The following is a 15,937-nucleotide window of genomic DNA, read 5'->3' as shown; positions in this document are numbered from 1 at the left end:
TATCTCCTTGTCTGTCTCGCTGCCTGTTCTCTCGGCTCATCTGTTGTCTCTGCTGTCTTTCCTTCCTTTCCTTTCTTCTGTTCATCTGTTCAGTTATTTCCACGGAGCCCTCATCAGCCCCTGGCCAGAACGTACCGAGTGCAACTCTGCTTGATACTTTGCCTTTCTCTTGTCTTTCACACTGTGTGGCTTTTAAACATCGCCCTTTTCCCTTCCCATCTTTTATGCACTTTTTTCCCTTTTTCACAGTTCTTTCTCCCCGCCTGTCTTGATGTTGTCCAGTTTTCTTCATGCTCGTTGCCTCCTTGAATAATTTTCTTTTCCTATCTCATTGTGTGTGTGTGTGTGTGTGTGTGTGTGTGTGTGGTTTTTTTTTTTCAATTTCAACTACCTTAAGCTGTGCATTGGTTTGGAGCAAATCTATTATCCTCATTCATCCTCCCACCCTCTGTCCTCTTTATCTCTCTGTGTCTCTTTCTGTCTGTTTCTGTCTCTTTTCCTCTCTCCTCTCCTCACTTGCTTCTGGCCCCAGCCCTGTATTCATTAACATAGTGTTAATGATCCCAGATGGACTGACATGTACTCTATGGTGGCGAAGTGTGAATGGCTTCTTCCAGGGTGTATGTGGGTGGTTGTGTGCCGGTGTGTGTATGTTTGTGTGGGCACGTACGGCTGTTGGGTACACATGTGCATAATTGTGTGTACATACGTGCATGCCTGTGTCTACGTACATGTGTGCATGTGTGGGCACTTGTGTGGGCACATGTGCTCGTATCAGGATTTTTTTCTTCTGGCGGTAGATTGCTCTGTTGTTGATGATAAGCATCTTTCATGCCCTGCTTTTAGAAAGAAAACAATGAAGCTGATCACACCACAGCCAAGCGCGTTCACAGGGAATTTATTCTGCATTTCAGTATCAAGTGAGTGCAAACGGTTGGGGATAGTAACAGTTCTGGACTTCACCGAGGTATTAAAGTCCTTTTTTTTTTTTTACATTTTTGGGACAAACTTGAAAAGGCCTCGAAAAAAACAGTCTGAATGCTAAATTGCTTTGATGGATGTCAGTGGCACTGCATAAAAGTCACACATTTAAGTTTCACATTTGTGGAAACAAAACTAGACTTTACCAGTGCTTCTACAAAGCTACACATCCAGCAGCTTATTGTTTCTTAGATTGCCCCTTTAGCTTGTCTGCAAATTCTTCATGAGATTTCAAAAACCCATGTTCAACAGATTTTTGTGATTTTGTATACAGTCCCATTCACAACAAGTCGCCTAAAGGCACTTTGCATTGTAAGGTAAAGACCATAAAATATTGGAAAGAAGGAAGTCAATAATACAGCGGTGAAAACAGGTGAGTGAAGAAGAAACACTCAGTGCATCATGGGAAGCCCCCCAGCAGCTTAAGCCTATTGCAGCAGAACTGAGGGTTGGTTCAGGGTTGCCCGATCAAGCCATAATTATAATCAGTCAATCAATTATCAAAAATCAAAGTTTCAAGCCCAATCTTAAAAGTAGAAGGAGTGTCTGTCTCCCAAATGCACTGGGATCTGCGAACTGCTTTCTCAGAAGAGACTTTGGAAAACTATAGGTACCAAAAGTAGGTCTCTAGTCTGAAAGCAAGGAGCTCTGTTATAATAATGAGGTATTATGAAGTAGTTAAGATAAGGCCTGATTATTCAAGATTTTGTATATGAGAAGAAGGGTTTCAAATTTTTCTAGATTTAACAGGGAGCTGATGAAGAGAAACCAACATTGGAGAAACATGCTCTGTCTTTCTAGTTCCTTTCAGCACTCTCATTCTGCTTCTGGTATCAGAGACACCTAATAATAATGAGGTTGGAATATTGTCCAGAGTTGCTTTTTTCTTGTATGTAACACCGAGCTTCAGACATGTTCTCACTACTGGAAATATTAGTTTGGACAGGGGTGCTACTTGGACAGAGTGTGCTGTAGGAGGGGTACCGGACACTCATTCGCCCACTGCAAATTCACCAGAGTATTTGCGCAATCAAACTTCACACTGACTTTGTACTTGGAAGCTGGACAGCTAAAGACTGCAAGCTCTAGTAAAATACTGAGCTATTCCTGAAATGGTTTCAGGTCAGCCAGTGTCGCTCCTATTAACAAAAGTCTAAATCCTGTTGAATGCAATTACATTTTAGATGAGAAAGTTTTTGAATTTATGAGTATTTTGCAGAAGGCACTGCACGTGTCAATGTTCTTATGCACAATGCAAAGTGAGAAAGATCAAGGTCCATCAAGAAGTGTTTTAACAAATTTGGTATATAAAAACTTGACCTGTTTGCACAGAGCCTTGAGCTTGAGCTCAGCCAACACCAGTGTGATGGATTGAATGCTGACTGTGAGTCAGGCCTTATCAGCACCAGTGCAGGATTTCACTAATGTCCATGTGGCATAACCTGAGCAAATTTCTGCAAGCTAAGCTTCCAAAATCTTTTAGATGTCTATAATTGCGAAAGACCCCGTTTTACTTTGCTCCTGCATCAACACTGCTTTTGACCATGCGAGTTGTTCATAAAGTAATATAGCTGCTTAATGATTAAACAATATATCATTCTGTGGGGGGCACAGACATGCATGCTATGTTAAATGCGTCTAGGGATAGGTCCAAAGGATCATCATGTTAGTGAAGGCAATAAGTTAAAACCCTGCTCAAGTTGAGATCCAACTGGTGCACACACACACAAACACACTGTGCACACACGTGTGCACACAGTCTGCTAAGGTTACAATGTTACAGATGCTAGGGCAGAGTGCATGTATATGTGTGTCACAGATGCCTTAGCATTCTTAAAATGTATACGCACACTTTGCCTGACCCACCCGCCAAATATAGTTTATTGCACTAGTAGGATAAATCTCAGTATGCATGCACCATAAACACCCACTGCCATCCAACTTCAGCCAAACAACAAAACGTACCAACCAACAACTTAACTTTATCTTTTAATACTTCTGAGCGGCGCATCTATTTTTTTTTTCTATCTCTCTGCGGTGCTTCTTTCCTTTTCTCAGTAAGTTGTTCAGCCCTGTCACGCTGTTCCCTCTGCCTCCTGTTCTGTCTCTCTGTTCTTTCTTTGTCTATCACTGGCATGGTCACGATCGTTGCATAATTGCACAGTTGCTTAACTATCGAGAACACGCCGTCTAGCACTTGCCATGTCAGGGACCGGTCCATTTTCCCTTCTTAATGTAAGCACACACGACACAGACTCTGGTGCACACAGATGCACAATATCGATTGCTGTCGCTACCTAAACCATTATCTCTGCATCTTTTGTTTTTGGTTTTTTTGTTCCTATTGAGAAGAAGCATGGCATAAAGCTAATGTGCTACTACAAAGACACCTGTGGATGCAATTACAGAAAGCAACTTCCACCCACACTCCGTTCAGCCACACACCTAGAATTATTACGCTTCTCTTTTTGTATGCATTTTCTTGTGCACTTTCTGTAATTGTATAGCTTATAAATCCCCACAATCATATTTTACAAATACACATAATTACAGAGAGTTCAAAGAGGAAACGCTCAGAATTAGAGCGCAGATGTGATTCTTGAAGAGATTGTCTAATGAGGGACTGAAAATCAATTTAGTGAGCACAGTTCATTAATAATTGATGTTCTCCAGTCAAACAGGAGATGTGCCTTTTTGTGTGTGTGTGTATTTGTGTGTGCAGCTGTGGGCAAAGAGTGGTCACCATGGTGATCTCCTTAACCAGGGTCTTCTAAATGACACAAGTGGGTGGCAGAAAAGTCACACGAATACACACTGGCTTTACTATTTTAGTGAGGACTTGGTATTGCCAGTGTATTACTGCAGTAATCCGCTGCAAACCTACAGCTGCAGCAGGGCCACAAGTGATCAAACGGGGACAGTTCGTATAGCGTCTCTTAACTTTAGATGGGGTGAATTGTGATAGGGTGAAGCAGGGTCGACAGTTACCCTCGCACAAGGCTTACTCTGATTGTGTGTCAGAATAAGCCTTTATAATAAGAATTCATCAAATTGTCCTTATTAAGAAAAACGCCCTCATTAGATCAGTGAACAGTCCCCACAACTGTGCAGGAACTTAACCAGAGCACATGCAAACACACACAGACAGATATGCTTGGAGGTTTTGATGGTTTATCCTTGGCAGACGGATACATGCACAACATGTTCCTGAGGGATTTTCTATACTGCTGCCAAACCTGATCAGTACAGGGTCATCCATACACACAGATAGGCACGTTGGCGATTTATGGATTTGCAAGGACTGAAATGATCCAAACTACATAAGCATGGACAGGTTGTGCATCCAATTTTCTGATCAGAGTACGTGATGGGCTGAGGGAAGATCGGGTCATATCTTGGAGGTTACAGACAGAGTTGAAAACAGACAGAGAAGGAAGGATCAGTAGTGGTGGTGGTCTCCTCCCAAGCTCCTAACTGCTAACAGATGGTCTCCTCTACCAAAATGAACTAATAGAATAAAATACCATGATGCAGTTAGACACACGCGCAGACACATTGATCCTGCAGGGGAAGAGGCTCATGGGGATCTTAGGAATGTTTTTGAGATTATTCATTTTAAGCAAAAAGGAGGTTCTTTTGGAGGACTCTTTTCAACAGGGACTTTACTCAACCAACTAAAATGTTCCTCTGATGTGGGCTTTTAGAGGACTGCCGGGAAGGAATAAGCTCAGAACCAAGACATCTTAGTCACTGGATGGTGCGCAGTCAGTACAGCCTCAAAAATTAATGAGAAGCATAGCTATAAAGTTTGCAGAAAACATATTTTCTCATATGATTCTGACAAAGATTTTCAAAGCTGAAACTCAACAGCAAACAAAATCAAAACTTTGATTTTTGTGTTAAAGCAAGAAGAACACATTGTGACCTTATCTGGTTTTGATATCTGCCGTCTGGATCAGCTGGCTTGCCAAACCTTTCAAAATGCTGGAATAGATTTTAACACGTTTGACTCAGAGACTCCTACATCTGGGTGTAGATTTAGCCCCGTATGTACAATATTGAGGGACACTTTGAATGGACACCTTTCATATTTAGATCTTAAAAGTTTAGGTTTTGAAAGAATGAAACACTTGAAATCTGCTTTCTCCTCCTTAACTAATGATCAACAGTGGAGGCTTTTTCAATTACTCATTAGCCAGAAGTCACATTAGCTGGGATGCACTCAAAGGGCAGGTGAGGGATGGTTATCCAAAGGACAGTCAAAGAACAGTACCGGATGGGATTACTTGTATGTGAGACTGTATTGTTACTCTTACACGATTAAAACCAATCACATTACTGCACCCACGTCTGAAAGGAGGATAATGTATACTAAGGAGGCACACTAAGTCTGGTTATAACAGGCTTAAGCGTTATTAAAGGCTATGAACTCAGAAGCACATTAGTTAGCCTGCAAACTGTGTAGGGCCTCACTAAAACCTTACATGTTGTGGGTTTGACTTCAACTGGAGACAGAACTGATGGAAAAATGGAGGATGATTCCTGAAAACTGATTTTAAGGTCATCTGAGTACAAATGCGACCCCACCTTCCTCTGCTCCTCTGCTCTCCCTTACTAGAATAAATCTCTAATCCCATTATTGGATATTATATGTAAGTGGGTTAACATCAGTGGCTATGCCTATTACAGGGATAAGTGTGTGTATGCCTGTGTGTGTATTTGTGCATTATGAATGTGACTGCAGCTAACTCTTCAGTGTGTTTTCATAGGAACACATCGTGGAGGATGTCAGTGCATCGTCCTAAATCAGTCAAAGAAACATGTCAGATTTGGAAATGATTATGGTTGAGAAAAAATGTAGCATATCACTTATCAACATCATAGCAGAGTGGATGTCTGGAGGCTTGTGCCTGCTAGTATGCTGTCATTTAGATCATTTGCATGTGTATTTCATTACAGTGGTTATTCCTATTTACGGGTTCATTTACTGTTTTTAATTCTTTTAGCTATTGTGCAAAGATGGAACCTAAAAAGTAAGACTGGTGTTTTACTCACGTATGTTAAAGTTATGTTACTTTCTATGTCTGCATTACATAAGGAAATACACTCGGTGGTCGCTTCTTTAGGTAAATCTTCCTAGTTTCAGGTTGGACTTCGTATTTCCTTCAGAATCATCTATTTCGTGGCATAGATTCAACAAAGAGCTGGAAGAAAGAGTGACTGCAGATTTATCAGCTCCACATCCATGATGTGACTCTCTTGTTCCACCACATCTCAAAGCTGCTCTAATGAATTGATATCTGATGCCTGTGGAGGGCATGTGAGTATGGTGTGCTCATTATAATGTCAGGAAACACATTTGAGATTATTTAAGCTTTGTGAGAAGGTGCGTTACACTGCTGGAAACAGCCATGAGAAGATGAGTACTCTGAGCACATAGCCCATAAAGGAGGGGTCTCCAAGTCCAGTCTTTGAGAGCTACTGTCCTGTTCTGACACACCTGAATCAAATGAATGGCTTGTTTCCAGGTCTTTACCAAACTTGATGACATGCTGAAGAGGTAATCCAACCGTTTGATTTAGCTGTGTTGGAGTAGGGATGCATCTAATAGCTGCAAGACAGTAGCTCTCGAGGACTGGAGTTGGAGACCTCCGCCATAAAGGATACCCATCCTCTGATGGTCAGCAACAATGCCTAGGTAGGATCTGGCATTTAAACAATGCCTAGTTGGTACAAGTGGACCCAATGTGCTAAGACAAAAGAGAATTCCCCTCACACCATTAGCAGCAGTCTGAGCCACTGACAGAAGGCAGGATGATCCACGCTTTCATGGTGTTGATGCCAAATTCAGACTCTACCATCAGAATGTCACAGCAGAAATAGAGAGGCAACATTTTTCAATTTTGGTGGCCCAGCGTGAACCATATCCTCAGTTTCCTGTTCTGAACTGACAATAGTTGTACCCGGTGTGGTCTTCTGCTGTTGTAATCCACCTGCTTCAAGATTCGAGATGCTACGTGTTCACAGATCCACTTCTACATACTTTGGTTGTAAACAAGTGGTTATTTGAGTTACTCTTGCCTTCCTATTGGCTCAAAGTAGTCTGGCCATCGTCCTCTGACCTATGACATCATGTCGGTCTTTGTAAACCCTACAGATGGCTTTGCGAGAAAACGAGATCTAGATCAGCAGTTTCTGAAATGCTCAGAGTAGTCCATCTGGCACCAACAACCATGGCATGTTCAAAGTCGTTTTTCTTCATCATTCTTTGAGGTTCAGCAGGTTGTTTCAGCCATGTCTACATGCTTAAATGCACTGAGTTGATGCCATGTGAAAGGCTGATTTAAAGGTGAATAGGTGTACCAAATGTAAAATTATTAGTTTGAATGCACAAACTTTTCCCATGTTCTCATGTGATCAAATAGTATTGCAGTTCATACTGATAGATCTGAGTACTTGTGTCCCAGTCAGTTACATATAAAATAAAAAGTAAATCATATCTGTGATTTGTACATACAATAGTAACGAATTCATACCAGTACAACTTTGTATGTAACATGTTTTGTCGGTTCACTGCAAACTGTTAAATGTTACCCTCCTTGACTCTTAGCACTATGTGATCTGAAACACAATACTGCCAGATATTTCAATGAAATGCCAACTTTCTCAATCGATTTGTGCTGCTGGCTTCAACCCTGCACCTTGTATTATAGGGGCTTAAAAACAGACAGAAGTCAAATGTAGCAAACTTTACATTTTAATAAAATAAGTTTGCTGAATGATATAATTTTCCAATTAATCAGCAAACCCCTCTGGCTCAAAAAAAAGCTTTTAAGTCAGTTTCTCTCAGGGTTGTCATCTTCTGCAAGGTGTGTCTGTTAGCTGATAAGCAAGCAAACGGCAAATGGCCTTTGGAATTTTAGATGTTTTGATGTTTAATGACTTTTTTTAAATTATATTTTAAAACAGAGAACTGGAGTAGTTTCATCACACAATGATGCTTTTTTACAAGCTATATGGTGTTGACTGTTTACTTTGCTGTTTTCTCACTGTTCTCAGTAAAAAGAATTTAATTGCAGTCCTCCTTTGTGGTTTGCTCAGTGTGGTTCAGGGCTGCACTCACGTGCTCGTGCAACTCTCACGGTCATGCAACCAATCCCTGTAGTTTTGCACCACCTTTTTGCTGGCCTCCACTCCATCATGAATGCCCTGGAAATAATTCCCTGACTACAAATGGCTGCCAGCAGGGTTGCCAGTTCAATTCCCACCAGCTGTTTGTCTTGTATGCCTCAGCAGAGGCATGACAGAGAAATGGGAAAGATATACAATAGGCCAGCTCTGGCACTTCTAATTACAGAGCAGGACACAGCAGAGAGAGGGCTGTTAATGTTCAGACTGACTGCTATAATTACAATCAGCCTGGATTCAGCCTGGTACAGCCAGGCCCCATCTATAGGGCCGAGGTGTTAAACCACCCATGGCTCTCATTAGAGGACATGGGCTAATGAGTGCTCTCCACACACATACGCCAGCAACACACAAAACACATACACAGTGTCCAGAGTTCACTGTGCTTTTACAGCATTCTGGCAAGCTTAATTTCACACTTTTGCCTCCAGTGAAACACACACACACACAGTCACCCGCACCCTGTGAAGGGAGTGATTTTAAATAGAGGTATTATGACTAGAGCTGGGAAAAAGCCAATTAAGAGTGTGTGATTTTAATTATTCCATCAATTTTACTATGCACCACTCAACGAGGGACCCAGAGAGCACAGGAAATGAGCGTGAGGGAGACATTTAAAGAAGAAATAAAACGGCTTAACTAGGTAGGAGAGGAAATGTTTTCAGAGATACAAGGAAACTGGGATATTAAAAAGAGACACGCAAAGCGAGACGAGGAAGGAGGAAAAAAAACACGGAGCAGGAAAGTGGGAAAGGGCGAGGGAGGTAACCTGATCCCTGCCCTGATAAAGCCAAATTTATTTTGGAGGGCAACAGAAACAGCTCCGTGTCACTACGCAGATCTTTACACCATGGAAGAAGAGGAATAACCAAGTACGCTACGAAGTTAGAGACATGTCGACTGGGCTCAAGAGAAACAGCAAAACAGAAATGACAGATTAGACATGGGCAATGACAAGTGCAGACAATTTCAGCAGTAAATAGAGCCCGAAAGAAAGAAGCGAGAGAACTGAAAGAATGGACTAAAAAGCTTTCTCAGCTGTCTGAAGGGGCCAGATAAAGCCAATTACTTCACAGCATTTATGTCTCTGCTGCACGAACCAGTGTCAGACCCAGGGTTGACAGTGAGAGCGATGAAAGTGCACGTGGGCTGAGCGAACATATATCGCACAAGCGCTAATCAGAAATGACAGAAACAGAAGAAACTTCATGATGTCACTTTGAAATGTACATAACGTCAGTGAAATCACAGTTTCTTGTGATACACCCAGTGCAACCTCACTGGAGTTACTGGTCTCTGAGGCCTGGGTGGTGTTTTTCAAACTGTTTGGGTGGAGCACAAGTGTTTTGGGATTGAGCCACAGGGTGTTTCTCGATCACGTCAGTGTGCTTGTTGGCACTGTCGGGGCTGTTGACTTTTCTGTGGTGAATGACTAAATGCGTGGACATAAAGCAGTCTAAATAAGACCAGCATCACTCAGGTTGTCTGTCTGACTCAATTAGGAACAGACGGAGGAAAAACAAACAAACAAACAAACAACACATGCACGTGTATACACATGCAATTTGTCTCCAACTTCACAGTGCTCATGCAGAATGCTTGGCCTGACCTACATCTTATCGCCCATAGCTTCAGACAGCAAACAGTAGGGTAAGCCTTACTTATGAACAACATTACGGACACCTACTGCAGCTTAAAGGATCCTGGTCCAGTGCCATCGGCACCGTGTTAATACAGCTGTCGGAGAAAATGACGGCTGTGCATTTGCAAGCTGTCGGAGAATTAAGCAGAAAGACAGTCAGTGGACAATCTGTATTTAGGGCAGTTTAAAAAAAAAAAAAAATTCAGCCCTGATCCTTGTGTCCTTAATGCATTGTCCAGTCTGCTAGAGTCTCCACAAATTAAGGACGAGTCATTACAGTGACCGGACTGCATCAGGAGGATCAGACAGATTCAGACAGGCTACATTTAATTGACAGAATCGCGGGAGACAGACAGTAAGCTCTGTCTCACACATTTCCTTGTTTTTGTCAAGCTGAGTTGTGAAGAAATGAAAGGATTGGAGAAGTTTATCGGACATAGACGGGCAAAGGAATAGAAACGAGGGCAAGTGAAGGGCCACAGATTGTAATTTGGCCCTGCTTCCTACTGGTCAATTAGTCTAGGTTACCTTGGCAACAGCAGACACAGCTGGGTTTTATTATGGGGTATATGGGATATGCCAATGCAAACTGCCAACACAACCCGCAAGTCTGGGTTATTAATAGAAAGGAGCATGTACGTGAAGAAACACTCGTTGGATGCTAACATTAACCTGCTATATCTACCTTTGCCCTGCTGAGTCACATGTTTGGAGCGTACGTGCTTTGGGTCACAGCAAGCTTAATATTATACGGGTACTATTATCCAGTTGTGCGTGCACCTTGTTCAAGAGCAGATAAGAAAGTCATATAAAGAAGATATAAACCAAGAGAGAGCGGGCCTGTGCACCTGTACAAGTGTTATCACGACTCAGTAAAACTTTTATCTTACAACTGTATGCGCAAAGTTCACCTGTGTTTCTCAAGAATTGACTTTGAAAGTTGTACTGTTTTGGCCTGAACAATGTAAACTGTAATCGCAGCTCTGGAAGCTTTCTTGTTGTGTGCCTGCAAACTCCCACAGAGACAGGCACGGCAATGCTCTCAAGGTTTACACAGACACTATTGTCCCTTCATCAGACTAGCATTGTCTCTGTTTGTGCATCGGGTTGCACTTTTGCAGCAGTGTGTGGAGGCATCCATTAGTACATAAAAAAAGAGGCATGCACGAGCATGATGACAAGCAAGAAAAGAAAAGAAGGAAAGAAACACCCATTGGACCTTTGTCTTATCAAACCTTATAAAAGGTGACATCATGCCTGCTGGTAAGTCCGGCCACTGATACTATACTATTTACATCACCAGAAACACTTCTCTTGTTTACCTCACCACATGCTCTGTGCTTTCTCATCTGAGTCAACCATTAATGCGATACAGTGTCCACTCCTCTGTGATGCCATGGTGCGGTCAGCATTATTCCAGGCATCGAAATTTGAAGCCTCCTGCTAAGTGTTACAGTCTATGTTACTAGTTTAGTATTCCCACTCAAGTATACCTGATAATTGTAGCTTTTGTGTTCCTGTTTGCATAGCCTTTGTAAATGGAGGTTTGATGTGGTTTCAGGAGACAGCAGACTGAGCAGAATAAACAGTGGAGTGCAGTAAATCTATGAAGCAACAGCTGCTGAGAGTCCTGCAGCGAAGTGTGAATTTCCCTTATTTTATTGTACCTTTCTTTTATAATGCCCAAGGCCAAAGTGAATGATGTGGTGTTTTGTAGAAATGCTCTTCTTTATCATATAAAAAATAATGACTGTGATTTATGGAGAAAGCCAAGGTTTGGTAATTTTCACATGTAGTTCTCAGTTCTGTGCTTGGCACGTCAAAACCAGCAATTAAGTCATCATCTAAACCATTGAAGAAATGAAAATATTTGTTTCTTACAGACATGTCCTGCTCCCATTTTCAGTCCATGTAATGTCTATTTGAGCACATGTGGGAATAGAGCAGGCCTATAATGTATAATTCTCTACCCAGACGCCACCCTGGCCTAAACCACTGTAGTATTTCCAGTAGTGAGAACACATGTTATGTGGACAGCCTCCTTCTGTGTGCTACATGGGACAGTGTCCTGACCTGATTCTCCCGACAGTGTCCGGACTTGATTTGTAGAAACAGCTTAAGTCTGCCATGGCAGGACCTAGTGTAGCCCAGCTTTGCATTCTAGGTCAAGGGAGCTCAAAGGCTATGCTCTTCCCTTTATTCCAATCGTTTTATGCGCCCAACAATAACTGGGTCTCTGTTTGGTGCTGCTGTAGTTTCCTCGTATCACAGAGCCCACTGTGGCTGTCAAAAATGTGTTTGTTTCAAAAGCGATGGATTTGAGCAGAATTCTGCTTTTTGTCCGAAGACAAACAATTAGATTAGTGTGTGCAGGGGATGTGGGTGTGGGTAACAGAGTGAGGAGAGCCGGCATTCAAGGCTGTAACTGAACAAACTCATTTACTGGCCGTTTGTTAGGCCTGAGACAGGACCAAACAAGACACAGAGAAGCAGGATAACAGAGGTTTGAGAAAGAGAGCAGGCTTCAAAATAGGTTTTTTTATTTGACCTTAACTCAATTCGTGGTCAGGTTACAAATCATTGTATTTAAATCTGCAGTCACAGTAGATGTTAGCAAACACATGTACAGGGAGGCCTAATCTTACTGAAGATACGTACACTAACTAGCCACTTTGCTGGGTGAAGCTGTGACATCTGATGAACATTTTTCATTCTACTTTTATGTGATAAATCTCTCAGATGTTTGTTTTTGAGGCTACGGTGGGTGCTGCTGGTGGAACACATTGCATCAAATTCAAACATGTTCCTAATAAATATTTTGTCCACACATTAAGACACATGCATTGGCAGGTATACCTAATAAAGTGGTCTGTGAATGTGTACGTATTGTTACACATGAATAAGTCTGTCATGCAAAAATTACACATTCTTATTAAATAGACTTCAACACTCTGACAACAGCCACTTATGCTTCATGTGATTTCTAATTCATACGGAAAAAAGAAAACCATAAATTGTATAGTATAGGTCTAATTTTTTTATAGGTTGTAAGTGCTAAAATGATAGAGTAGAATTAGGTGTGGAATTATTTAAACATTACTTTGAAAAATGATCTTTTGTTAGCACAGAAATTGTCCTCTTTATCATTATAAAACAAAGGACTGAGTTATGAAGAAAATGCAAATGGGGGCACTTTCATGAGTACAGCTAATATGCGTCAAGTCTTTTAAAACTTATATATATGTTTTCTATTTCTTTTCCATATGGGAAACACAATTCAGCTTGACATTAACGATGAAACCTAAGTGCTGAGAAAAAGCAATAAAGAAAAACTAAAGTTTGTAGTTCGGCTTCTGCGCCATATATTTTAAATAATGCATGGATGGCACATTTTAATAATACTGTCCTCTTGCATTAGGAAAACCATGAAAAATGGGCTCTACTTGAAGCAGCTGCAAAAACCAGTCAATCAGTCATTTGTTTCTATCTATTTTTGACCCTGTCTCATCAACAGGTCTTCTTGCTAACACCAACAATCTACTGAAGGGGACACAATCTGCACATCATTGTAGGAAGCATGAATGACTGTGAATCAGATCCACCTGCTTTGGTGCAAATGAAAGTGACAACAGGTGCACTGGAGAGCCAACAAGACCACCAACAATATGGCAACAATTTTGCAAGCGGTGCCGACAGACCATTCCTCTCTCCTTACATCTGCAGACAGCACAGTGTTTGCTATCGTGTCTCCAGACTCGTCTGTCACATGTTCAGCGCAAACCAGCTCTAATGTGCAAAGAGAACTGGGCGCTAGTGGTGGCATGCCAGTTCTGTTGTTCTTGGTAAATTGCCTGAAAACAATCACATCGTCCTGGGCTGTGAGCATAGGTTCCTCTAAAGACCCTTATGCCAAACCCATGGAGTCTGATACGTTAGTCAGTAACATGCACATGATCGCTGGAGGTCATCTGTAGGGATCTAGCCGGGATCCTTTTGTTCCTCCTTGCACAAAGATTCAGATACCACTCCCGCTGCTGTGTTCAGTTGGTCTTTCACAGTTTTGAGAGTGTGCAGGAGGCACATATCCAAATAGCGTAATGATACATGTGACGACATGTATGGATTTATGGATTTAATATTCTGCAGGAGCTGGATACCCTGTGCAACCTGAATGAGCTGCAGGTACCATCTCATACTACCAGCACTGATGAGGAACCTTTGTATTCTAGGCCAAGGGAGATCAGAGGCTATACTCTTCCCTTTATTCCAGTAATTGTATGCTCCCAACAATCGCTGAGTCTCTGTTTGGTTTTGCTGTAGTTTCCTCAGAAAAGCAAAACTGGAGAAAAATCAGCCAGGCGGGATAAGGAGAGGGCAATGATCTGTGGCAACCACCTGCAAACCATTGCTTTCTGGGAGGTTGTCTTGTAGCTGCCTCTCCGCTGCACCTGGTGTCACTTTCATTTGGACCAAAGTGGATGAAACTGATTCACATTTGTTTATACTTGCAAAGTGGACAGATTGATGTCCCTGAAGTTTTACGGACTTTGTGCTGTGTAGTTATTTAAGATGACCACTTGATATGTTTGTTGTTCAAAATTCCTTTTCATGTTTAGACATTTGTTATACTTTGAGTTTAAAAGCACAACTGCTAATAACAATTTCAATAGGAGATTTTTCACATTATATCTATTTCAAGAGAAAAAGGAAAATAAAATTAATGATGGCTCAGTTTCATTGAGTCCTTTTCAGGGTGCTCCTATTTGTGCATGCTGGCTCACTGAACAGACTGAATAGAAGTTGTTTTTGTATTTGATCGTTTTTGCATTAACAGCTGTGCTTCTCTTACAAAGCTGCAAAAAGGATAAAAGAGAAACAAAACAGATCCCACAGTTAACAGCTGCATCCGTAGGTCAGTACCTTTGTTATTCCAACAAAAACACCAAAATGAGAGAGGAAAATTACAAGTATATTAATAATAATACGTAAGCTGCAATGCAGATTTGCATAGAAAAAAACAAGACACAGTAACATAAGGCAGCTTTATTACTCATTTATGTCAGATCTGAAGATCAAGGCCACTCACCATCTTGCACTTTCAACACTGCCAAAAGGGAGAAATCCTCTGTAGAGCTGGAAAGGCAAAATATCAAATTCTTCACTGACAGTGGCCTCAGTAGAGCGTGATGCAACACAGCCAAAAGGCATGTCGTGTTTTGAGTAATGGACACAAAAACTCTGGCTTTCACCCACCGGGGACCTCCTGCTGCGACTACCACTAACACCTTAACTATCACTGCTGAGGTCTGCTCCAGGATATAAACAATGGCAGGATATGTCCAGGCATGTTTGGTGAAAGTGGTTCTGGGAAATGTAGTAAAACACTTAAATAGTGAGGCAGGTTGTGAGGCAACAGAAGGAAAAACATTCTACATAAAGCAGCAGGCAAAGAGACGGTCGTCATGGACGGAGAAGGGAGGCCAACCAAAAGCAGATCTGTTCTTTGGGTCATGTAGTAGAAATTATTTATTATCTCTATGTTGTGCATATGAGCGAGCATTTGTCAGTATAAGAAACCACCCCCGAGACAGCATGTCCAGATGTTCCCAGATTATTTTTCATCATCATCTATCATCCTTCCCCTTCTGTCCTGCCCCACTGACTTACTGCTGTTGATACGTGTAATCCCACCTCTTATCTCTCCCCCCCCCCCCTCCCACGGCCGTGTCTTCATTATGTATTTTTCTGTCCATCACTCTTCCCCATTTAATCTCTTCTCCGCTACAGGAGGTATTTTTGGACTTGTTTTGTATAACACGTCTTTAGAGGGCGTGGGTGTATTTATAGCTCACAAACTCTGGTACGACCCTTCAGTAGACACGTGTTAATATGCTGATGATGCCGAAAGAAGCAAGGACAGCCCGCAGAATTGGTGTTAATGAGGTGTTTGGATTGATTGTAATGTAGCATACTATATGTGTGCGTGTTTTTCTTTTTCTTTTTTTTTTTCTATCTACCAGCTTCATGGGAGTTGCACAAACATGCTCAGCCTTGGCGAAAACAGGAAGCGCGCAGGCTCAAATCCCCACTTGTAAAACCAGAGCAAGATTTTCTATATTAATAACT

General features: G+C 41.7%; 1 protein-coding gene across 1 annotated transcript in view; it reads right to left on the bottom strand.

Annotated features, from left to right (window-relative positions):
• The window catches only part of efna1b (ephrin-A1b), a 29,648-nt gene extending 14,614 nt beyond the window's left edge, over positions 1-15,034 (bottom strand). The window contains exon 1 of the mRNA XM_080308311.1: positions 14,898-15,034. Coding sequence (XP_080164437.1) covers positions 14,898-15,019 — 122 coding nt within the window. The 5' untranslated portion in view covers positions 15,020-15,034. The remainder of the gene's footprint in view (positions 1-14,897) is intronic.
• Between the last annotated feature and the right edge of the window lie 903 nt (positions 15,035-15,937).

Source organism: Astatotilapia calliptera, chromosome 11, assembly GCF_964374335.1.
Source record: "Astatotilapia calliptera chromosome 11, fAstCal68.1, whole genome shotgun sequence".
NCBI lineage: Eukaryota > Metazoa > Chordata > Actinopteri > Cichliformes > Cichlidae > Astatotilapia > Astatotilapia calliptera.
Note: the sequence above shows the minus strand (reverse complement) of the source record. Positions and strands in the feature narration are given on the sequence as shown.